Below are 26,909 nucleotides of genomic sequence, written 5' to 3'. Positions count from 1 at the left end.
GAAGGAAAGAGAAAGAGAAAAAGAAAGAGAAAAAAAGAAAGAGAAAGAAAAAGAGAAAAAAGAACAGCACACACCAATACGCTACTTTACTTAACTCACAGTGCAAGCGGCACAACTGAAGGGACGATCTGTCCAGTTCAGATGGGTTTTGATAACTTCTGAGCAACCCCAAAGCAGTGCTAAAACATATGCAGCCTTTAAAATCATAACCTTCTTATCTGACAGCGAATGCAGAACTGAGGGTTGGTGCTTAGATACCTCAGTGACAAATACCTAGGAATGCACTTGGGCCAATTTTTCATCCATGCAGAACAAAAGCACGGGAGCTTACTTAAAAACATGGTAATCCACCAGGCCTCCTTGAGTCACTGGCAAAAAGTACAAAACCACCTTTCTGTCCTCAGGCTGTTTCACTGCCCTGCGGGTGACAGAGGAAACTAAGAGAGGAGAGGCTGGCTTACACATTGGTATGAAGAGAGGGCAGCAAAACGAATGCACAACAGCTGTCGTCCAACTAACGCTGAGAAAGGAAGCACAAGTGCCCTGTGGCCCAGTCCTATATGCAGAAATCACCTTTTCAAGGTTACTAGCACAACCCACCATTGCGTTATGAAGCTCTCCTTAGGCCCACACGAACTTAATGGTTCATTTTTTAAAAACCGTTTTAAAAATAGACTCCCAATACCATTTCACCTGAAGCCATAGGCAGCTCATGGCATTCAATGAAATTTCTCCCTGAACGCTTGCTTAAATGAGAGGCAGTAACGACAGATGCGCCAGACCACTGTAGTTCATGTAGTATGCACTTAAACTGGGTACAGATTACACGGCCTTCGTTTGAGTGAACCTGTCGCTTTCCCTCCCCTGCCCCCCACAGCCTGCAGTTTACTCTGTACTACCTCTGACCCATGCTCTTCACTTCAAGACCACTGAATTATACCATGGAACCAACCTTGCATCAAACGAAAGCTCTGAACACATGGACCAGGCTGAATGTAATGGTGACAGAAGGATCAATTGTATTCATCGACGTCTCTCTTTGGCTTTGTCGACAGTGGCACTTTCGTCACTCATGGGTATGAACACACACGCGCACGCACACGCCCCCGAAGGACAAAAGAATTAGCGATGAAAAGCACCGGAGTCAACAGCGCTTCATTGGTGGGAGCCGCGCTCCCGTCGACGAAGCTACCGCCCCTCGTTGGGGGTGGTTTTAGTTTGTCGCTGGGAGAGCTCGCTCCCGTCGACAAAGAGCGGCTACACCGTGCGCCTTACAACAGCATAGCTGCAGCGGCAAAGCCACACCATTGTAAGGGTCGCAGTGTAGACGTAGCTTTAGGTCCTGTTGTTACCGAGAATAAAATTATTTTGTTTTTCTATTGACACTTAAGAAGAGATGGTAACAAACATACTGGCACTGGTGACCCATAACATTCGTACTCGACATGGGACTTCTTATGGCCCTCTTGTATGTCAAGTTTATATAACAGCAGCTTACTCTCTTTGGAGAATAATGCTATGAAATGGTAACATGCTTTCTCTGAAAAAGAAGGAAGAAAGTTGTACAGTTACTTCAGCAGCCCCACTTTGCTCCCAGAACGTCAACATCAGAAGCACACAGTACAGTACACCGTACCACGGTTTTGCTTCAAAAAGTTGAAATAGGCTTGTCATAGGACTTGAACAATCTTCTTATTTTCAGACAAGTTGCTATAGTCATCTGGAACAACTGGGGTCAAATTCTGGCCAATGCAGGGAAAACAACTAAACTAACCCCCTGAATGGGCACGTACCCATCATGCATGGGGCCCCTGCACTCACCTCTACAACAGGTTCTTGCTAGGAACAGAGGTTACACCAAAGGACCACTGCCGGGACAGGGATTGCATGAGTATTAACTTGTGCACTCCTTGTGTGTCCTTAACTCTAGGGCACCCCCTCCAGCCCAGACACAGTATTGCAGGAGACTTTGCCTTCTTCACCACCTCTGGTGGCCACTTTCTCAACCATGATGGCCAGTCCCAGCCAGTCTCCTCTCCAGATTCTCACTGAGTCGGTCTCCTGTGGCTTAGCCCTCTGGCCAAGTCACATAAGAGTTCTGTCCCCTTCTAAGACGAAAGGTCCGTCACCCCTCCTGGTCTCAGCTTCAATTCTTCAGCTCAAGACAGTTAAGTCCCAAACAAACTGCGAAGAACTATAAAAGGGTCTTTCAAAACTGGGTGACTGAGCAACAAAAAGGCAGATGAAATTCAATGTTGATAACTGTAAAGTAATGCACATTGGAAAACATAATCCCAAGTATATATATAAAATGATGGGGTCTAAATTAGCTGTTACCACTCAAGAAAGATCTTGGAGTCATTGTGGATAGTTCTCTGAAAACATCCACTCCATGTGCAGCGGCAGGCAAAAAAGCGAACAGAATGTTGGGCACCATTAAGAAAGGGACAGATAATAAGACAGAAAATATCGTATTGCCTCTGTATAAATCCATGGTACGCCCACAGCTTGAATACAGCCAGCCAGCAATGCCGCTCTTTCCTGTGCCCTGCCTATGTGACTCATGTAGAGAAGGATCTGCAGAGAGGCCTCTGAGGTTTGGAGTCGGGATGGAGGAACATCCCCTGCCATGTGATACAACACCTCTACAGCATGCGTGCCATCTTGCTGGGATCGGTTCACGTGCATGGCCAATGAGGACTGGGTCCTGTACAAGCCATTACCATTAATTGTGATAGAACATTAAGAACTGAAGCATACAGCCACCAGGATTTAAACCTTCCTATCAGTGCAGACAGAACTCACACTGGTAAAATTAAGCAAAGTTAAATTGTAATAAAATAGCATTTAAAATAGCCTACACAATGGATGCCCAGAAATGCAGGATAGTCTCCATTTGTACGGCAGCTTTACTAGCAGCTACATACCCAGTAATGATCTTCCGACCTTTGCCTCAGAGCTTAAAAGTAACCTTGCTTTTGCTGGCAATGGGATACACCAGGACATTCAGAATCCCAGCACTTAGTTGCTAATAGTACAGGACGCTATCCTTTATGCACACCTGGTAGCAACAACAACAGAAAAACTGAATACGACACATCCTAAACACAACAGATCCAGTTCTGTCCTCAGAAACAGGAGTGCAAATCACAAGCAGTGTCTGAGTGTACAACTGACCCTTCGGACTATAATTGAACGGATTGAAGGGAATCCAAGGTAATATGTGGTTTATTGGTATTAATGTGATGCTCAAACAGAATCTGAAAAAAAAAGAGTAGATACCATTAAAAAAGGGACATGCACAAAAGCAGACACAAATACTGATCACTGCTTGCATTTCCTAATGAAATCTAATTCTCAAAATAGAGCAAAAAGCCATTTCAATGAGGCAGACCTAAAATATACACAAAATAAACCAATACTAACCAACAAGTGGCCATATTTCAAAACGGGATCCACAGCCAAACACAGAAAATTCAGCACAGAACTGTACAGGTACCAGCGACACACAATCCCGCCAAGGGCCTCAATGCCTGCAGCCAGCCAGTTAAACCTGATGTCCGACCATGGTACCAAAATATGCATTAAATGACCCTATCTCTGAGAAATAGACCCACACCATTGCACATGCATTGCTAACTTGTATGACAAAGATTTCTGATTAAGTGCGTATTCTGCATAATATTTAAGTTAATTTCAAGCGAAGTTTCAAATTGGATACAGAAAGTAGGAAACAGGCAACAATTCACAAACATTATTTTGTTACTAACTTTTTAGTAAAGAACCAGAATTGTTGATGATTCTAGTTATTTTTTACAAAACTTACAAAAAAGAAAATGACCAATAGAAAGAGAGAAGACGATTTAACCGTTAGGCTGCTGGTTTGTGGCACAGGAGACCCATGTTCCTCATTTGTAACATTGGAATACCACCTTGTGGGGATGACATGAGAATAAACATATTTACAGATGTTAGGAACTTAGGTACTGTGGTAAAGGGGGCCATATAAGTACCTTACCTAGACAGACAGACCAGTAGGAAATACCACAGTGTTGTTGCAATATGGGTTTAGTGTCACAACCTAGCGATTCTAACAGTGAGAGCAATTTTTTAAAAATCTTAATTCACTTGTTACTCGAACACAGGGCAGCACGCTTTATATGACCTCATTTCGCTTAGAATATTTTATTGTGGTCGCCGCATTTCCATAGATGGTCTTCTATTTAGAAACCAGATAATGACATTCACCCCGTGCAGAGCATCACCTTGGCCCATAAATCTTAACGTAACTCCCATTTAAGTCTTGAAAACAGAACTTAAGTGGGACTTGAATGGTGAATAAATCTTAGGGATGTCTTCTATCCAGGAGGTGAATTGCATCCACAGTGATGAATACATTGCTAGCTGCAATCACAAGATGCTGAACAGCGGTGTCTCTGTCTCATTTCAGCAGATAAGAACACCTTCCTAATGCCACCACAGTACCTGGAATTTGGGGGATAGATACCCATGAAATAAATTATAATTTTCTAGTACTAGATCTAAGTTCCTTATTTAAAGAGTGCTTTTTAAAAAAAACAAGCCATGCCAGGATAATAAAGTTTCAAGTAACATCTAATCTAATTGAAGAGCGAAGATAGTCTCGTTCATGATTTAATTTTCCTGGCATTGATGAAAGGGATGCTTTCATGAGGTCACTTATTTGCTGAAAGTGATGTGCTACCAAACCCACACCGCAGCCTTGAGGGACAAAAAGGACCCAATTCACCAAAGCAAATGCTTAACTTTAAACACACGATTAAGGGCTCTGCTAAATCAGGACCAGCGCCACAACCAAACACCTCATGGTACCAGAGTCCCTTCCTGATTTTGAAGAAACTTCTCCCCTTTAGCAGAAATACTTTGCAGTGTCACATTGGAGGTACCAAATGTGATTTATGCCTCTCCCACCTCTACTAGGGAAAAGCGTAATAAACCTACTTCGTAGATTAGTGGAATGAGATACACAGAGCTGAGAAGTGATCCTATGAACCTTGGGGTCCTACACTCCTTCCCTAACCACTAGGCAACACCAAGTGTACACAGCTGTCTATCCAGGGTGCGATTTTCAGAGGCACAAATGGCAGGTGGGCATCTAACAGGCATTTCTGCCTCTGAAGGTATCCCTCACACACACACAGTTTTCTTGGCATGTAAGGACCTGCAGTGACCTAATCATGCAATAGACAATATTGTTTCTCATCTGAAATTATTTTCTTATGACCAGTTTTGTTCTTGGTATGAATTAAGATGAAGTTATTCCCTGCCCCAGTAAAAGTTCTGACTATTCTGTTGCGTGACAATAAAGATTCTTAAGATCCCTGATTCAACTATGTGGAATTGCTAAAATATGTGCATTTTTTACCTTTACTCCCTATTCTCTGAAACATCAGCGTGTAGGGAGCTGGTACGGTTGCCCGGTGCCCCGGAGAGGGACAAACCCTCTCTACACAGTCTTATTAATCAGGTTTTAGTCTTCTGCACTGGACAGAAAGATGTGTACCAAGGTCCAGTGCAGTATTTTCAAGAAGGTCCTCGCTGTTCTAGAAATCACATCTAAGATTTTGTTAACAGGTGATGCTACAATATCAAACCACGCACAGCACTATGCAAACCAGGTGCACAGCACTGGGTCTGGGAAGCCTTTCAGTACAGGATTATAGTCTCCATTCCTAGCCAATACTGGAAGAAATAGCAGCAGCAAAGATTGCACAATCACTTCGGCTATCCCAAAGTCCAGGTTTGAATGAGCTTGCTTAACTTAGAGAAGTACATTGATTCCTATGTATGTTGGTGTCATTCCCTGTCCTTCTCCCCTGGCACATGAAATTGGGGCTAATCTTTCTTTTAGTTACATGGGTGCATCCCTGACAAAACTCTGAGGTTGCACTGGAGTAACAGAGCAGAATTGGACCCCGGCATGCAAAACTTGGTGGGGGGGGGGTTAAAATTCCAATTCAATCAACTCTGCGAGCCAGTCATGCATCCTAATCAGCATGTGATTCCTTCATTTTACTCTTGTTGATAAAAGAAACTTCTTTTAACCTTAAACAGGCAAGATCCAATTCTGCCCTGACTTACACCTTGTACAGTTAATTTCAGAAATAGGATTTCAAAGATTTTTGTTTTACTTTACAGCTGTAGAGCCATCTGCTTCTTTTTAATTCCAACTGGCAGTGCATGAAGAAGGGATTTTATGCTGGGTTTTATCCTTTAAATGTTCATCATGCACCTTCCCAGGTAACTATTGCACTAGGTGTTTTTATCTGTTGTGTTAGGCACCCAGAAGACCTTGGGCATCAGACACCTGATAAACAAATTTTTGTTATTAGGTACGGGTAGGAACCTCTGCCTGAATACTAGGATCCACGGTCAGTAGAAAACAGAACAGAAAAGAACAGACAGCAGGATTTTAAGTATCTATAATGACCAACGTCACAGGATGATGGCTATTTTAATTAGGCTGTATTCCCCAAAGTTTACTTCTGCCACTCCCTCTCCTGTGCACCCCTATCATTCTGCCTGGGATCCTCCCCCTTCCCCCACACTGTCCCCAGTGCCTGAGTCCTGCTCCTGCTCCCTCCAGCCTCCCCATTCCTGCCCCAGGAGACTGCAGCTATCAGTGCGAACATTCAGTTCTTGACAAAACCGAAAGCCACTATTTGGTATTTCTACAAATACCACATCAGAGGATTCCCCGCATCCCTACGTGACTACTGATGGCTTTGGATGAAGCTATGTCTGAAATAAAAATGGGGAGGTTAAGGTGCCTCACAGTTACTTTCACTGGGGGAAAGTGAAGTTCCTGACTGGAAGTTTTAGCACAATGTCCCATGAAGTGAGCATGGAGGGCATCTCCTAGGCAATGGCACCATTCATCAGACATGGACAGTTGTATTTCCTCTGTTTCCATGGCAATCACAGGCCCAGCCAGCTGCCTTCAAACATTGACTTTTTTTTCTTGGAGATCCAAGGAACAAAACAAAGCAAAACAATTAAGCCCTGTCTCTAGGGGTCAAAATACAGTCATTCCTTTCAAAGAGATTTACTAGTTTCCAAGTTCCATAACAAAGCCAACCTGAAACCCATTATTTGCTACTTTTTACTTTTATCCCTATCTTGTGGAGGTTTTATATAAACACAAAAACTGCAGCCCAGTTGAACTTACCTCCTAGTCATGTCATTTGACTAACAGGCGTGATGCCAACCACCACTTTCAAAGGTTAATTCTGCAAAGCTGTCCATATTTGTGTCTGGGTCCAAGACCATGCCTACCAAAGGATACAACCACTTTCCAGGTGTAAAGAACAATCAACAGGCAAGAGGAGAACTAAGAGAAAGGGAAACTTGTGACACTGACATGCTTAAAAAACCCAGAACTTCCATGAAAGAGGCAAGACAGCCAGGGGTCTTTGCTCAGTGCAGAGGACAGGACACCAAACCTCTGTTCCAAGATCAGCAGCAGCTTTGCAGTCTGGCCAGCTTTCTAGAAACTGCACTCAAGTTTGCACTGGTTTGAAAAAACCAGCCCGTGTTCTTATCCTGCGGTACAGCATTTATATAAATCCAAGAGAGCATTCGCAAATTTTGATTTATCAGGAGTTTTGTTCAGTGAGCTGAAACAGGAATAAAGTCCTAGAAAAAAATGAACTAGAAATAAAAAATTGTTTAAAAAAGCCAATTATATTCCAAGAATATAAAATAATAACTCTTCCTGCCTTGAGAGTGCAAGGTTTAATTGAGATGCTTAATGCTATCAGTTGCTAATGCACCTTAATGGAGAAATCCTCTTCTACTTCCTCTTTATTCGATGACACAATAATTATCATTGGGTAGCACTGTTGCCATGGTAAGAATTCCAGCAAGCTTCCAAAGGGAAAACCCTTCTCCTTGGCCTTGAATTGTCTTTTGCTTCATTCCATGTTTGCCTTGGTTATGACATCATGCCTCAGTGGTGACCTCATAACTTGCAGGCTCACCAAGGCAGTCACGTGAAGTAGCTGGTTATTATGAAGGATCTGGTCAGAAGTCCATGGTTAACGTGGACGTGAGCTTTGCACTTCAAGCAGAGATTAAACCTCTCCGTTATGCGTCAAGAAGAGACTGTGTTTTCCCCAAATTTACAGCATTTACTCCGAGTACAGAAAGTATTTCTGAGAACTTACCAATAAACTTGTTAGCTACAAGAGCTGCTCTTGCAGCTACACTGCCAGACTATTTGACTGAAGACTCCAGTTCTAGACACAACTTTTTTTTTACTACTGAACATGTCTACCTGTCATTGTGCTGATGCGCACAAAATATTACACACCTCAAAAGGGCACCTGTGTGCCTCTTGGCTGACGTGGTTTACCTTCCTTTGTAGTCCCACATTTCAAAAGTAACAAACTCAATTGTCCCAAATGGAAGTGAATTAATATCTGTCTATCATATCTACAATTACAAGTGTCCCATCATTGTATCCGCCAAGCCCTAAACAGCAAGTCTCTATCCATACAGCCCCCATCCCCATTGTATCTGAGCACCTAACAATCTTTAACACAGTTATCCTCACAAAGCCCCTGCGAGGTAGGGATGTGCCATTATGCCCATTTGGGAGACTAAGGCACGGAGAAGCTAAGTGACGTGCCCAAGGTCACATGGGACATCTATGGCACAGCAGGGAATTGAACCCATCTCTCTCAAGTCCTAGGCTAGTGCCTTACCCACCAGACCATCCTACAATGTTTTTCGACACTGCCTAACAACTGGAAGGCAGGGTTCTAAAATGATTCATCGATAACCAGGGATCTGATATAAATATTAGCCATGGAACAGAATTGTATCCCTTCTGGAAAAGTCCTATAGAATTGACTCCAGAATGATACACTTTCTATAGAATTTTCAGCCAACCAATAGCATTTTAAAATGATTCTAGATATAATTAAAATTCATTTAGATCCCACTAGAGAATGCTTTGAAAAGTCTACGGAAAGTATAGCATTCGCCATTCATTTGTATAGGGGTTTTACTGAGTAAGCTCTAAAGAAAGCTATTTAGTTTTTAGAACACACTGAGTTTCATCCTTATTTAATTCTATGAGGCTTTTCCATAAGGGTAATACCGCAAATACCGGACATCTACACGCTTAACTTGAACCATCTAGTAATGGTGGGAGGGGAAATGGATCATTATTATTCAAATCACCCCACGTAGGAATGAATTTTTAATGAGGTAGACCTCATGTATTTCTAATTCTGCTCTAGCACCTTCTTTATAGCTGTAACTAAATCTCACTGCATCGCTGTGTTGTTAAGCTGCAGGACACAGTATCCAATTAATACCAAACCAGCATTAAAGCAACATAAAAGGTCCAACTTAAACCCAAGGAAGTAAAAAAAAATTCAGAGTGAAAGCTGTCATGCCATCCTTTGCTCTCTCCGACGGGCAGCTGCCCTGAGGTTCCTGGTTTGTTCTGAAGTCCCAGATGGAGGATGATGTCATCCGTACAAACTAAGTACAACAGGTAAGTCAAAGACCTAACAGTCGTCATAATGGGTTGACTCAAGGAAGTGGTGACAGGCTGTAGAGCCTCTGATCTCTAAGTCACTGGTCTGAATTCAGTCCTCAATGATAACGATGCAACATTTTGACTACCTAAGGAGTAATAAGCTAAGCAGAAAGAAAACACTCAAGGGAAGAACAGGCGTTTGGGACAGAAAAAGGAAAGCGCCAGTTTAATAACAGGAAACCGTTCTTAACCCTAAGATGAAACCAGGCAATGTAATATTTTAGGCAAGAAGGTGTTCAAAAGGAAGTTACATGCAGAATTTAGAGGGAAGTGATACAGGAATTCCACTGGGTGATGTGGGAACTGTGCATATACGGTACATCAACATAGACCCCTCTTTGGGTAAACCCCAACTTCAATCAATAGGAGTTTATACGAAGGTATATGCTGCAATCCTCTAAACAGCAACGCTCTATATGCAGCTGTTACCCAACCCTTGAATCCGACCTCTTAGCTATAGTAGCTTCTATCGTGACAGTCTGTTGAGCTGAATAAACGCATAACTCTCCAATGCTTTCCCAGCTTCCTATGTTGTTCTACTTTTATTCCATCTGTACCACCACAATCCTGCCTCACTCAACCGCTGCGTTGAGCCATTCTTCCTCCTTCAGATTTCTTCTTATCAACCCCAGTAGTTCTAGGACCTCCTGAATTTCAGATCCCAAATACATTCTATTCACATCACACATTTCCTCAGGAAGCTCACTGACATTTGCATGCCAAAAATTTTAGTCAGCAGGCCGTACAGTGCAATGATAATGAGAATTAAATTGATTCAAGGAAAGCACCTGCTCAGCATGTTCATTTGCTATTTTTCAGACATAAGTATATTGACATGGGCGTTTTTTAAAATCTAAAAATGCAGTCTATCCTGGGCTAACCGAATGTGTAACATGGCAAGAATCACCTCAAACTACCAACAATATCCATCTTTAAAGCACCTCTCTAGCTACAAAATGGCTTAATCGATTCTGATGATTTTTTTATAAAAGAAAATTTCATATAGGGAACTAGATGGATACTGCTCCTGGGATCAGTACTTACGTGCCAAGCTTAAGACCAATATGATTTGAAACAGCCAAGCTATAAACCCTCTCTGCAAAATGGAAAACTGTGACAGACGTAACAGACATGCACTATAATTAAAGTCTTTGGTAAATGACACTAACACAGCCAAAATTTTCTATTTCAAGCTATAGCATTGATCAAATTTTGACATGCGAGATTAACTGGAAGGATCTCTCTGGACTGATGAGAACAGTAAGCCACAAAGCTTGTGTTAATTTTCCTTGATACATTTGCATTATGCATTTGACAAGATACAGGCATCTAGCAAGTACTGACCTAAGTGTTTTATTTGTAACGCTACTGAGCAAACAAATGCCCCTCCTTTCAATATCCCAGACTATCAGAAGATATTTCTCTATGCTCAAGAGTCAAGCGATTATATTCTTTCCTCCCAGATATGAAAGTTTAAAATATGTGCCAACCTTGAATTTCCAGTGAGAAGTTCAATCAATGCAGAAAACTGAGTCTCTCAGGAAGAAAAACAGGGTTCAACAGAATGCACTGTTGTAAAGAGAATACTAACCAGTCAGGAGTGGCCAAGGTGTAGGGCCATAACAAAAACTCTTTGACAGGTTTCAGTGTAACAGCCGTGTTAGTCTGTCTTTGCAAAAAGAAAAGGAGTACTTGTGGCACCTTAGAGACTAACCAATTTATTTGAGCATGAGCTTTCGTGAGCTACAGCTCACTTCATCGGATGCATACCGTGGAAACTGCAGTAGACATTATATACACACAGAGACCATGAAACAATACCTCCTCCCACCCCACTGTCCTGCTGGTAATAGCTTATCTAAAGTGATCAAGTGATCTGTAGTGAGCTGTAGCTGTAGTGAGCTGTAGCTCACGAAAGCTCATGCTCAAATAAATTGGTTAGTCGCTAAGGTGCCACAAGTACTCCTTTTCTTTTTGCAAAAACTCTTTGTACTCCCAACTCAGAAATCAAAAGAAAGTATTTTAAAATTAAGTAGACTCATCCTCCTTCCTGTTTACCAGGCAGATTTCAATTCTCTTGCGCATGCTACCAAGCTGCAAGCCAGTTAGGTGGCTGTTCAAACCCTCTCTTCTCCTCAGGCTGGGGGGGAACTGGACCTGGCTCTCCCACATCCCGGCTGAGTGCTCTTACCACTCGAGTGGGAGCGGTAAGGTAGGCAGCATCATCACCACCTCCTCTTCCAGCTTCCAAATTCTGAATGGAAGCCGATCTGATAGGTAGCTTCTGAGCACGCCTACCAGATCAGGCCGCAGAAGTGAGATAGGCAGACGAACACTTATCTTCCCTGGATCATGGATGGCACCACGGCTTCGATAGGAGACAGGTGTCCAGACACCTAATCGGAGGCAGCAGTGTGCATGGCCGGAGGCAGAAACACAGGCCCTTAGGGAACTTTTACCCTAACAACTTAGGCACGTAGAGAATTTAGGTGCCGAGTTTGGCAACAGCCAGCCGGGAGTTTTGTAGATCACAGTGAAGCCTAAAACTGGGATTTAGGCACCTAAATCTGGGGGTTAGGGTCCAAAGTACCTTTGTGGATCTAGGCTCAAGAGATTATTACAAATGATCGAGGAAAAACCTGCTATAACCAAGGAGTTAACAGCATTCTTTCAAACCATCCCCTCAGTCATGCAAGACAATTCATTTTCATGGATGTGCATAGGTAAGGATGTAATTTAACCAGATTAGAACTATTTCACATTTCCTTGTTTGCATCTCCAGGGCTACAAATAAAGCCATACTCCATGCAATCATACACACTGTAAATTCAGCAGCCTTACAGGCAATTCTAGAATCATCAATATGAAATTGTTTGCACACTGCTGTGATAATTTACCCTGGAAAAAGTTCAACACAGAAGGATATGTTCCAAAACGTCCTTATTGCAAAAACAGCTCCAAGTCTTTCTGTAAATAAATAATAATTATTCTTTTGACCACAATCAAACAGCTGCTGAGAGAAGTATAGTTCAATTTTGCTATCTCTGTAACAGCACCATTTACTGACCCATATATTGATGAGCTATAGCCAATATTTGACAAAACTGAAAATAAACATGTCTTTTTTTCAACAGCGAATCCCTGCTTGTTCCCTAGACTGGTTTAGTAATGTACTGTCATTTATAACAAGTGACAATTGTGCCACATTTCTTTTGCTGCTTGAAAATGGGATTTTCAGAGCCTGCTGATTTCAGAGGTTTTTCCACTCCTATAATTTAATTTCCTATTCTGAGAAGACAGCGACACTGAGTAAACCAAAGGGGACTACTCTCATTTGAATGAGGTCATACACAGTATTGGCTCCACATTTTGGATCAAATTTTAATTTGTTACAGTATACCCACAGAGTGTTGCACTACCTATTATCTGACTGTGTGCGTACTGGAAAATGTTGAACTGTGAAAGTAACAGCACATACGTGCCATTAGAGTTCAGCTCTCACGTTAACAGACTATGCTGTTCTGCAGACTGATGTCAAGGCAAGATGTTGCACCTGTGCAATCCTATTGACTTCAGTGGTATCATAGAGGCGTGAATTGGAACAGAATTCAATCATTATTTTGTGAACTATAGCACATGGCTAAGAGATTAATTTCTTTTGGAGAGCTAAAACTTCTTTTCAGTTCATTTTGTTACCTTGTCCTCCCAACGCATACATCACTTTTATCCATTACTTGTTACACGCTGCCTGACATGCAGATTGTGGTTTGCAGCATTGCTGTAGCCGTGTCGACCCAGGATACCAGAGAGACAAGATGGGTGAGGTAATGTCTTTCATTGGACCAACTCCTATTCATAGAATCATAGAATATCAGGGTTGGAAGGGACCTCAGGAGGTCATCTAGTCCAACCCCCTGCTCAAAGCAGGACCGATCCCCAGCTAAATCATCCCAGTCAGGGGTTTGTCAAGCCTGACCTTAAAAACTTCTAGGGAAGGAGATTCCACCACCTCCCTAGGTAACGCATTCCAGTGCTTCACCACCCTCCTAGTGAAAAAGTTTTTCCTAATATCCAACCTAAACCTCCCCCACTGCAACTTGAGACCATTACTCCTTGTTCTGTCATCTGCTACCACTGAGAACAGTCTAGATCCATCCTCTTTGGAACCCCCTTTCAGGTAGTTGAAAGCAGCTATCAAATCCCCCCTCATTCTTCTCTTCTGCAGACTAAACAATCCCAGTTCCCTCAGCCTCCCCTCATAAGTCATGTGCTCCAGCCCCCTAATCATTTTCGTTGTCCTCCGCTGGACTCTATCCAATTTGTCCACATCCTTTCTGTAGTGGGGGGCCCAAAACTGGATGCAATACTCCAGATGTGGCCTCCCCAGTGCTGAATAGAGGGGAATAATTTCTTCCCTCGATCTGCTGGCAATGCCCCTACCTATACATCCCAAAATGCCATTAGCTTTCTTGGCAACAAGGGCACACTGTTGACTCATATCCAGCTTCTCGTCCACTGTAACCCCAGGTCCTTTTCTGCAGAACTGCTGCCTAGCCATTCGGTTCCTAGTCTGTAGCGGTGTATGGGATTCTTCCATCCTAAGTGCAGGACTCTGCACTTGTCCTTGTTGAACCTCTTCAGATTTCTTTTGGCCCAATCCTCCAACTTGTCTAGGTCCCTCTGTATCCTATCCCTACCCTCCAGAGTATCTATCTCTCCTCCCAGTTTAGTGTCATCTGCAAACTTGCTGAGGGTGCAGTCCACGCCATCCTCCAGATCAGTAATGAAGATATTGAACAAAACCAGCCCGAGGACTGACCCTTGGGGCACTCCGCTTGATACCGGCTGCCAACTAGACATGGAGCCATTGATCACTACCCGTTGAGCTCGACTATCTAGCCAGCTTCCTATCCACCTTATAGTCCAGTCATCCAGCCCATACTTCTTTAACTTGCTAGCAAGAATACTGTGGGAGACCGTGTCAAAAGCTTTGCTAAAGTCAAGGAACAACACATCCACTGCTTTCCCCTCATCCACAGAGCCAGTTATCATAGAAGGCAATTAGATTAGTCAGGCATGACTTGCCCTTTGTGAATCCATGCTGACTGTTCCTGATCACTTTCCTCTAAGTGCTTCAGAATTGATTCCTTGAGGACCTGCTCCATGATTTTTCCAGGGACTGAGGTGAGGCTGACTGGCCTCTAGTTCCCTGGATCCTCCCTCTTCCCTTTTTTAAAGATGGGCACTACATTAGCCTGTTTCCAGTCATCCGGGACTTCCCCCGATCGCCATGAGTTTTCAAAGATAATGGCCAATGGCTCTGCAATCACATCCACCAACTCCTTTAGCACTCTCGGATGCAGCGCATCCGGCCCCATGGACTTGTGCTCATCCAGCTTTTCTAAATAGTCCCGAACCACTTCTTTCTCCACAGAGGGCTGCTCACCTCCTGCCCTGCTGTGCTGCCCAGTGCAGTAGTCTGGGAGCTGACCTTGTTCATGAAGACAGAGGCAAAAAAAAAGCATTGAGTACATTAGCTTTTTCCACATCCTCTGTCACGAGGTTGCCTCCCTCATTCAGAAAGGGGCCCACACTTTCCTTTACTTTCTTCTTGTTGCTAACATACCTGAAGAAACCCTTCTTGTTACTCTTAACATCTCTTGCTAGCTGCAACTCCAGGTGTGATTTGGCCTTCCTGATTTCACTCCTGCATGCCCGAGCAATATTTTTATACTCTTCCCTGGTCATTTGTCCAATCCTCCACTTCTTGTAAGCTTCTTTTTGTATTTAAGATCAGAAAGGATTTCACTGTTAAGCCAAGCTGGTCGCCTGCCATATTTACTATTCTTTCTACACATCAGGATGGTTTGTTCCTGTAACCTCAATAAGGATTCTTTAAAATACAGCCAGCTCTCCTGGACTCCTTTCCCCCTCATGTTATTCTCCCAGGGGATCCTGCCCATCAATTCCCTGAAGGAGTCAAAGTCTGCTTTTCCGAAGTCCAGGGCCGTATTCTGCTGCTCTCCTTTCTTCCTTGAGTCAGGATCCTGAATTCCACCATCTCATGGTCACTGTCTCCCAGGTTCCCATCCACTTTTGCTTCCCCTACTAATTCTTCCCGGTTTGTGAGCCGCAGGTCAAGAAGAGCTCTGCCCCTAGTTGGTTCCTCCAGCACTTGCACCAGGTAATTGTCCCCTACACTTTCCAAAAAGTTCTTGGATTGTCTGTGCACCGCTGTATTGCTCTTCCAGCAGATATCAGGATGATTGAAGCCTCCCATGAGAACCAGGGCCTGCGATATAGTAACTTCCATTAGTTGCCGGAAGAAAGCCTCGTCCACCTCATCCCCCTGATCTGGTGGTCTACAACAGACTCCTACCACAACATCACCCTTGTTGCTCACACTTCTAAACTTAATCCAGAGACTCTCAGGTTTTTCTGAAGTTGATGAAAGAGACAAGCTTTGAAGCTCAGAGCTCTTCAAGTCTGGGGAAGACACTCACAGTGTCACAGCTAAACACAAGGTGGAGCACATAAGGAGTTAACACATGTTGCAAGAGACCACAGAAGAGAAGGAATATTGGGACTCATAGAAATCAGCCTCAAACCACTCATCACATAAAGAGAGAGTTTTCTTCAGGACACAACTGACTTCCTCCAGAAACTCTGCAACATTAACAACCACCTCAAAACACCATCCTTGCCACCAGGGATGTCACCTCCCTTTACACCAACACCCCTCACAATGACAGAATCACTGCCTGCCTCAAATATCTGCAAGACAACGGACAATGCTAAGATAACCACCCCGAACACATCGCCAAACTCATCCATCTCATCCTCCCCCATAGCAATTTTACATTCAACACTACATGCTTTGTCCAAACCATGGGAATAGCTATGGGTACTAAGATAGCTCCCCATAATGCCAACCTCTTCATAGACCACCTAGAGGAAGAATTTCTGGACAACTAGACCATAAAACCAATGATATACCTGAGATACAGTGAAGATATTTTCATCCCCTGGACAGATGACCCAAACTCCCTCATAGATTTCCACCACAATTTCAGTGACCATCACTCATCCATTAAACTCTCTTTAGAACATTCCCAGTGCCAGCATCAACTTTCTGGACACCATGATCAGCTTCAACAATGGAACCCTACAGACAACTATATACAAGAAACCCACTGATCACCAAGCCTACCTTTACAGATCCAGTAACCACCCCAAACACACCAAAATATCTGTTATCTACAGCCAGGCTCTCAGATACCACAGTATATGATCCACGGAGAAAATCCAGGATACACACCTTAACACTCTTAAAACTGCTTTCACTAAACAAGGATACTAGTGCATTACAGAACGTGCCACCCAAACACCCTGAGAGAACCTGCTTCAATATAAGGGAAAAAACCTTCCGTTCACACACACCCCTAGTTGTCACTTACCACCCCACTCTGGGACCCATACAGGGTATAAACAAACAATTACAATCCATACTCAAGAAATCTTTCCCAAACCCCCTCTTCTGGCCTTCAAACAACCCCGCAACCTCGCCAAGCTCATCATCACAAGCAAGCTCCCCAAAACCAGGGCACACAAACTCAAAACAGCATCAGACCTTGTCATAACAGATGCATCAGCACAGTTATGACGATCAATACCCTCCACAGCACACCTTTCAAGATCCACTAGCTCTACACATGTCCATTGCAACATGTGGTGTACGTCATCCCATGCACTAAATGCCCCAACAACAACTATGTGGGTGAAAAGAGACAATCACTACGCTCTCAAATGAACTCTCACAGAAAAAGGATAAAAGACAAAAACATGACATCATCTGTGGGCAAACACTGTTCACAAAATGATCACTCCATATCTGACCTCTCATTCCTCTTTGTCAACAGAAACCTGCAGCACACTGGCAAAAGACAAGCCTGGGAACTTAAATTCATAACTCCGCTAGACACCAAAAATCATGGACTTAACAAAGACACCGGATCTATGGCCCCTTACAACAATCTGTAACCCACTAACCCTCCTTTGTCCTTCAACTGTAAAGGTGGTTTCTATGAGTCCCAATATTCCTTCTCTTCTATGGTCTCCTGCAACTGTAAAGGTGTTAAGTGCCTACTTCACCTTGAATGGTCTCTTGCAACATTTGTTAATTACTTATCTGTTCCACCTTGTAGGTAGCTGTGACACTCGAGTACCTTTCTCAGACCTGCAGAAGAGCTCTGTGAATGCTTGAAAGCTTCTCTCTTTCACCAACAGAAGTTGGTCCAACTAAAGATATTACCTCACCCACCTTGTCTCTCTGATGTAGATGGGGAACATTCTGGGGCAGGTACTGTTTTTACATTACTTGTCTGGGTAGTGCCTATCACAACAGGATCTCAAGGCTTCCGGGGGCTCCTAGACATCAATATAATTATTTTGTGACTCAGTATTTTAGAGGAACTTGAATGAGCCACATCCAACATTTTTTACTCAGGCAAAACTCCCACTAACTACAGTGGGGACACATACCACAGTGTGGAGAGAGTCAAAAGGGTTGAATAGGACCACGTGTCATACCTATACTTCTGTAACACAATCTTGCTTAGATGTCAGGTGTAAAATGGTTGCCACATAATGGCAACAGCAATTTTGGCTCTTTGTTGACAGCCAAAATATCCAAACACTACAGAAGCAAATACTACGCCCAGTGCTCCCTCTCAAACTGACCAATGGACCTTGCCATGCTGTGCTATGAACTCCAGGGTCAAATCCTGGCCCTACTGAAGATTAGTACTGTAGAAGCTTCCCCGTGCACTTCACAAGGGTTCAGATTTCACCCCAGCTCTTCATACAATAAGCAATTGTCCAACCTTTATCTGATTCCCTCTAAGAGGAGCCCGCAGTTGGAGGCTTAGTTAGGAAGTGTATCGTAAACAGACTCACTAGTCCCTCTTTGTTTAGGGACACCAAAGACCATATCATGCCATCAGCCCATGTGTGGGACTCCCACTGAAATCAATGGAAACGCTGTCCAAGATTCAATGGTAGGACAGAGCCATGAATGAACACTGCTACCACTGTTCTTTTATTTCAGTATGATCACTTTACCTACTGAGGAGAGAACTTAAAGGAGTCTTGTACATTCCAAGTCCTTTAAGTACGTGGGGTATGTCAGACACCCTAGAAACCTACAACTTCACTAGCTGATTTTACTGGATAAAAGCAGAAACCATCTTTTCCATTAAGCTATATATGATAAATTCAATGTTATGCACTTTTTAAAAAGAGATTTAAATAATTCCTCAATATCCTGAGGGTGGAAAAAAACTAAAAAAATATTCACCTTGGAAAATGGCTACGGAACGAGAGGATAGGAGAGAGTTTCTATGTTTTACAATGCCAGCTCCTGTGCAAGTTAATAGGATGCGAGCACTTCAAGAAGCGTTGCAGTAGCCGCAGTAAAAATAGTCTCAGTGTATAGCCATGACATTTCCACTAACGCTAGCTTCCACTAAAATGAAAGTAAAGACGGCACTGTTTGCTTTAGTGGGAATTTCTGCTTTAGCACCTTTTCAACAGCTGTCTTTTTACATTCTTACAATTTAAGATATACACTTGGAAACTAAATATGAAGTTAAAACCAAGGAAATTCTGAGTTCAGGGTACCACTAGGTCTCTTAACACCCACACATTGTGTATCTCTGCACATACGCACACAATTTTGCTATTGGAAACTTCATAACGCAACGAACCCACATACCATGTGCACTTAAATGTCTAGGCACTGAATTAAGCATGCAGTACATATAGCATGCAGTTCTATAGTGATTTAGCTAGGCACGAATTACAGGTTTCTCTTACAAATGAATTTTTGTTTTTATGAGTAAATGCATTATTGGTCAATAGATTTCACGGAAAAACAGCTATAAAGAAGTCTTGTCAATACTATTTTTACCACTGTTAAAATTGTATGTCTATAACATATAATAGTATAGGACACATGTGGTGAAATCCTAGACCCACTGAAGTCAGTGGGAGTTTTACCATCCCAGTGACTTCAGTGGGTCTAGGATTTCACCTAGGGTCAATATATTCCTGCCGATACAATTACATTACTTTAATCTTACTGGCACCTTGCTCTGAGATCGTGCAAAAAATCCACAGAGCTCTACCTACCATATAGACAAACAACATTACCAGTGTGTTTGTTCCTCAAATTCATTCTTACTCAGTGTTTCTGAAGAGGTGTCTCTTGTTTGCAGTACTCCCTTTATTACCTGCAGTTAGTTTTCAGGCTGAGGAGAGACTAATGTTTCTGCCTTCAAACAGGAAGGCACGAGAAACAGTTCGAAACTTTATAACATGAAGCCTCACGGTTTCTTGAGTTCACAGCAGTAGGCAGAGAGTTATAATCCTCAAATGAAAAACACATCACCTTTGCTTGAGATTTCAGACAAGTAATCCCATTCTGTAAGTAGAAATTTGCTACCATCTTTCCCAGAAAAAGCAATTGGAAACTATCAGAAGATAAAAAAAAAGATCGTGAACAAGCTGGGATGCTGGAACAATTCTTATAGCGGGAGTGCTGAAAGCCACTGAACAAAACTAAATCCTCTAGATCAGTGGGTTTTAACCTTTTTTCATTTGCAGACCCCTAAACAATTTTGAATGGAGGTCTGAACCCCTTTGGAAATCTTAGACATAGTCTGAGGACCCCTAGAGATTGCGGACCACAGGTTGAAAACCACTGCTCTATACGATGGAAGCCATGCATTCTGTTGCGCTTACTTTTAGCCCAGGGATACTGCTGCATCTCCAGCACTCCTGTGTACAAGTAACCTTCACTCGGCTAGACCTGCAAGAAACAGGGGTTCCTATAGTCTATTGTGTAAATTATCTGTTAATGATCTTGTCAGGTCTTCCAATGAACTTTGCATATCGTATGGATTTTTGTCCAAGGGAGCAAAAGACTGTTAAAATTAGGACAGTTTTAAAGTTATGTGAGAAACTGTTAAATCGTATATCCATATTTTATGTATTCATGTTTCTCTTCCCAAGCATTCACGTTCTGCTTTTCTGCAACAAAATATCAACTGTCTTTTCAGTAAAGTACTTGGTGCCCTTATGCAATAAATCATTCATAATTTCAGGTTCTTTATACTACCAATGATATTGACATCATAGTGAAAATACTAAACTTTCCTCGGACAAGTAATATTTTTCAATGTACATTTTATTCAAAGTTTTATTAGTTTGCCTTCCTGATAAATTGTTTCATAGGGGGAACAGACATGACAAATTAATTATATGGCTACACTAGAGTCAAAACTGATGAGACCAAGCTTGATAAGTTTATGGAGGGGATGGTATGATGGGATAGCCTAATTTTGGCAATTAATTGATCTTTGACTATTAGCAGTAAAGATGACAAATGGCCTATGTTGGGATTTAGATGGGGTGGGATCTGAGTTACTACAGAGAATTCTTTCCTGGGTATCTGGCTGGTGAGTCTTGCCCACATGCTCAGGGTTTAGCTAATTACCATGTTTGGGTTCGGGAAGGAATTTTCCTCTAAGGGATATTGGTAGAGGCCCTGGGGTTTTTTTGCCTTCCTCTGCAGCGTGGGGCACGGGTCACTTGCTGGAGGATTCTCTGCACCTTGAAGTCTTTAAACCCCATGATTTGAGGACTTCAATAGCTCAGACATAGGTGAGAGATTTTTCGCAGGAGTGGGTGGGTGAGATTCTGTGGCCTGCGTTGTGCACAAGGTCGGACTGGACGATCATAATGGTCCCTTCTGATCTTGAAGTCTATGAGATGAACAAAAGATTTAAGGTTCCCCATGTTCTCCAGGTGATGTGTCCGGTATTGGGATTTTTAGGAACGGCTGGGATTCAGAACTTGGCTGCAGTAGTGAATGTTTAATGTTTATAAAACTTCTGTCATGTAACAGCATAACTGAACCGTGACAATCTCCGACACCTAAGATTTCTGACTCACCATCAGTTTTAGAAGCAGGGATGATACTGGTTTTACTGCTTCTAATAAAAAGAAAAGGAGTACTTGTGGCACCTTAGCGACCCGAAGACCACCTAATACTATTAAACCAAAAGCTTTCCCAAGCCATGAAAATATAAACATCTGTATGCTCCTCTACACATATAAAGTCATTGAAATAACACCACATCCCTTGTAAGTTATTGAAATCAGTGATCCTGCTTGTATTCAGACACTGAGATCAGCGCTACACATTATATCAAGGACTGTGGCTAGGAAAATAACCCTCTGATGTCAGACTTCTAGTGGATAAGAAGAATACAAAAATGTTTATGCGGGGCCTGATCCAAAGCCCACTGAAGTCAAGGTACAAAGACTCCCATTAACTGCAATGGTCTTTGGATCAGGCCCATAGTTATTTGGCTTGGGAAGGACCTTTACTGAGGCAATTAGCCCATTCAGACTGGATGTTTTAGAATGCAAATTAAGACCAAAATAGACAAAGGATTCAGCACAGCATAGATGCTGACATGCTCATTTAGTGCAGCAATATTAATAAATGAGATTTCTGTAATCAAGTTCATAAAGATTTAATTGAGAAAAGGAATATTCAAAGTAACTGTCTACAAAGCATATCATTAGATGTTCTCTGTCAAGCAAAGCCAGAGGTTAAGTTTGGTTAACGGGTTTAACCAGTTCTCTTAGAGATGTATTTCTGTTAAAACCAGATCAATTTCTGAACTGTTCCTCTTTTTCAAGCGATACAAAAGCCAGCCAACGTGTCAGATGTTCAGCATTCAGAAACATGTATGTGCCACTGATGTAAATCGCTACTCAATCTCTCTCTATAGCCAACTACTATATGTGTCTCCATTCCCATTTACAAAATTACAAGCTTCTACAGAACATCCTCACTAACCTCTTTCACATTCTGTGTATCACATTTAATGGTCCTACACACTGAAATTATAACCTCTGATTTGTATGTTGTGTCTCTATATTTAACAAAAAATGGAAGCATACATAAACAAAAATGAAAAGATACATATCAGTTTGGATGAAGAAACGCCATGGATCTGTGCAAGACAGAAGAAATATCTGCATTTATAAGGTAATGACCTTCAAAACTCATTCACTGTTCTCTAGGCTGTAAATTTACAGTGATTTTCTCATTCCTGAGACATTATACATTTCCACCATGTATGCTTTAATTTGTCATGGAATATAAATACTTTTGCTTAAAAGTCAGCATGAAAGCAACAGAAAAACATTTACCTGTGGTAACCTTGAGTGTGAGGGTATTAGGAGCTGACGCTCTTTTACCGTAAATCACGCATACAACATACCAGTATTTCTGTTCACTGCCCCCAAAATCATATAAACTGGTGAAACACAGCATCAAGTGGCATTTTATGTCAAAATTATATACAAGGATACTCTTATTTTAATTCTATTCCCAAGTAAATCAAAGAAAGACAATCCAGCTTTCTTCCAAACTGGATTCCCCGTACTTACCTATCTAAGCTACATTTTTATCCAATTGATTTATATTAAAAGCCATCTCTCAAAAATTAATTGATTTTTGTATAAGCACAACTAATTTGACTGCCATTACAGCCACTTAAGTCACTACTTTGCAGTTAAGGTGGGGGAGAGGCAAGCTAGGGAAGGAAATCAGTAACATTAACATTCCTGAGATGTTATTTACACAGAACAGATTTTTAAAAACACATTTATTTATTTTCCTTTGCTTAAGCAGAAGTGAAGCCTCCCACAGCCTGCAGTATTTATTTGTAACCAGTTATTTAATTCGAAGTATGCTTCTGCATGCATTTAAAAGATTTTCTACTTGCCCTAGAGCTACAATCGAGTCAGAATCAGCAACACCCAAATAAATCAGTGGAGAGATGGGAGTTGTTATTTACACGTTGTATCACAATTATCCAAAAATCTTGCCTGAATTTTCTACAGCTTACAAGTTGGAAGAGTGCCAGTTGACACTGTCAGGAAACAGAATCAACGAGTAAGGCTACGAATCTGCCATGGACTCCATGATTTTACGAGACCTCCACGACTTCTTGAAAATTCCAGTAATTCAGCCCCGGGCAGTGGGAATCGGGCTTCAGCCCCAGGCGGCAGGACTCGGGCTTCAGTACCGATGTAGTTAAAACTGCATTAATGTGTGTACATTTCTGTGATTTATTGTTTATTGCCCGCATCCTGTCCATGACTTTTAATTAAAATACCCATGCCAAAATCTTAGCCTTAACAATGAGTGCTATGGTGTACATTCAGTCTGCATGCTTATCACATGGATGTTCTCTGTTATGATTAAAAAATTAAGATTAAAAACTGTCTATACAAAATGGAAACCTTCTGTACATGTCAGCCACCCTGTTTCCTCTGTCCTAGTATTATAGTTCTTAGCTAGTTGTTAAAGCAATAGTGTTGTGACTAGGTTACTCACGTTCAAAACATTCTGGTAGTCTAGTAGCCTAATGATGTATCACTAAATCCTTACTAGCAAATCATTCATATCCAGATTAGAGAGAAAACTGATTTTGACTCAAGAAAATTTCATTACAACACAATATCTGAACACTTATCTGGCCTAGAACACTTTGAATAGTGATCTAGACTATTTTAAAGTTAAATCAGTCATTAGAGCAGGATAGAGGCAGTACTCCGATACATCTCCTAGTATTTGTGTTTGGCTCTGACAGCATTTACTAAACTTTAATTTGCATCAAAATCATTTTTAAAAGAACTTACTATATGTATTGCACTCATAGAGTCCTCGGCAGAATTGTATAAGTCTAAGAGCACCAATTTTACTCAGCAAGAGGTATAAATTAAGCTCTTCTTCCATCATCCAACAATGTTTACTTGATTTGATAATACCCCACCAATGGAAAGCAGCAGCACGAGAGCTGTTCTGTAATCATATTTGCACCAGGGAAGGTTAGTGAAAATTGCGGGTTTTGATTTTGAACAGAAAAAAGAATGTCAGTAAAACTTGCAGCAATCGTCCATGTTCTGGTTTATTATAAAAGACTGAATCAGGGTAATATATTAGTTCTATAAAATAACAAAGACACTTATTTTACATACGGTATATCCAATAATAGTGATGTTGTGGGAAGGGGTGGAGGGTAAGGGGGACACAACTTTAGTCCACTGAAATTCATCATATTCCATTAAATTGTTTGGGTTTTTTTGAGGGGAGGGGAACACAGTCGGGAAAATGGTAAGCTCCGTGCTAAAAGCTAGAGACTACCCCCGTTTCACAGGGCCACTTGGCCTGCGAGGAGCTATTCTTTTGTGAATGCCGAGAATTCTGACTCACAGAAGTGCTGATCAAAATAATGACGTGAGACATTATTTTCCTGGTGGAATCAAAAAGCTTCTGTGTGACTAAACTCCCTCCCCTGAGCAACATCCCAGTCAAGCTGGTCAGACTTTTCTTTCTGAGGGCTGAAAAACTGGATACATCAATTTGCCCAGTTGAGAAAGGCGGGGCGGAGGGGGGGGGACGCATTTCAGAATTAAAGGTCACTGAATGAAGTGGGGATTCATTTGCTTTCTTCCCCCTCCTCCCCCCACTCTATGTGCAATGCTTCCAGCTGTTGCCGTCTAGAGTGGCTGTAATTCACTGACGAGCACCGGGCTCACACACCCGCAGCTGGAAAGCTACGGGTCTGTCTTTGTTCCCATCCGACGGGAAAACCACCCAGATCCTGTAGCATCCTCCATCCAACACAAACTTTACGACGCCAAGCCCAGGAGCGGCGTTCATGCTTCGGAGCCCCAGGGAACCCGCTTCGCAGCCCAGGGGCCACCCCGCGGGGCGTCTCTGCGGAGCGGCCGGAGGAGGAGGAGGAGGACGCGGACAGCCAGCGCCGGATCCCGCGTCGCTTTTGTTTGCAGCCCGCGGACTCCATTCGGCAGCCCGGGCGGGGGGCGCTGAGAAGTGAGACTGGGGGGGGGGGGCGCTGGGGTGGGGGGGGTGACACGGGGCTGCTTCTCCCCCTCCCCGATTCGGCCCCATCGCCAGTGTTTTTGTTCACACCCGCACCGATTTTTTGCCCCCACCGCGCTTCGGGAGCCGGCGCCAGATTAAAAAAAAAAAAAAAACACACACACACACACAACCCCCCCCACACACACACACCCCCACACACCCCAGCACGCCCGTTTGACCCCCCCACACACACACACACCCCCACACCCCAGCACGCCCGTTTGCGCCCCTCCCCCGAAACAAAAGTAACGTTTTCCCCAGGGGCCCGCACCCGCCGGGCTCGGGACCGCACCCCCCCGCAGGGTCAGGCGAAGCCAGGGAGTTTTCCCAAGGTCGGGCGCCCTCCAAGCTCGCCGGCTGTGCGCAAGTTCGCGCGGAGCCCCCCCCGCTCCCCAAGCCATGCTCGGGACAGGTCGCCCCCCTCCACCGGCAGCCGCTGCCCGCCCGCCCGCCCCCCGCGAAGCCCCGTCACCCCCCCGGGGGCCGCCCGCGCGCCTCCTTCCTTCCCCCCCCCCCCGCGGCGCGCAGGGCCCCCCCAGCCCCCCGAAGGGTGAAGTTCTCTGCGGCGGGGGCGAGCCTGCGGGGCTCGGCTCGGCTCCGCTCCGGGGGCGGGTCACGCAGCGAGCCCGGGCGCCGCGCTCTGCGGGCTCTGCGATGCTCGGTGCAGCCCGGGGGGGGGGGCAGCTGCACCCCGCGCCCCCCCCCCCGGCCCCGCGCCGCCCCCCGAGCGCCCGGCCCGCCGACCTGGAGGGTGCAGGTGTACTCGCTGTCATCCAGCAGCCGGACGGTGCAGCCGAACTCCCGCTCCAGGCTCCTGCTGCTGCCGCTCATCCAGCGGCTCAGCATCTTCCCCGGCCCGGCCGGCGGCGGGGCGCTCCCAGGGGCCGGGCGGCTCGGCGGGGGCGCTCGCCCGCTGCCCGGCTCCGCGGCTCCCCAGCGGCCCCGACGCCGGGCAGAGCCGAGTGCGAGTCCCCGCGCCGCGCGCCGGCCGGGGGGGCGGGGCCGGCGCTGAGCGGCGGGCGGGCGGGCCAATGGCGGCGCGGGGCCGCCGCAGGCCCCGGCGCCGCCGGCGGGGAGGGGGAAGCCCGGCCTCGGCCGCGGCCTGCGGAGCGGGGCCGCCCCCCGGTGGGGCCTCAGCCTCGCGACCCGCCCCCGGCCCTGGGGGGCGGGGACTGCAGGGACCCCCTGTCTGGGGAGCCAAGCGCGCAGCTGCGGGGCGAGGGACCCCCCCCTCCACCCGCCCTCCAGGCACGGGGACCCCCCTCGACCCCCCCTCCGCCCCCCGGGGAC

At 44.1% G+C, this 26,909-nt stretch overlaps 1 protein-coding gene across 3 annotated transcripts in view; it reads right to left on the bottom strand.

Moving 5' to 3' along the window:
* Positions 1-26,554, bottom strand: part of FRMD5 (FERM domain containing 5) — a gene marked incomplete at its 3' end in the record, with an annotated part of 291,342 nt that extends 264,788 nt beyond the window's left edge. For all 3 annotated transcript variants that reach the window (XM_084641253.1, XM_084641249.1, XM_084641250.1), the window contains exon 1: positions 26,364-26,554. In XM_084641253.1, coding sequence (XP_084497379.1) covers positions 26,364-26,465 — 102 coding nt within the window. In that variant the 5' untranslated portion in view covers positions 26,466-26,554. The remainder of the gene's footprint in view (positions 1-26,363) is intronic.
* Between the last annotated feature and the right edge of the window lie 355 nt (positions 26,555-26,909).

The sequence above is a fragment of the Lepidochelys olivacea genome, assembly GCF_965140295.1.
Source record: "Lepidochelys olivacea isolate rLepOli2 genome assembly, chromosome: 10".
Taxonomy (NCBI): Eukaryota; Metazoa; Chordata; order Testudines; family Cheloniidae; genus Lepidochelys; species Lepidochelys olivacea.
The sequence above is the reverse complement of the archived record's forward strand: the minus strand, read 5'-3'. Positions and strand labels throughout refer to the sequence as shown.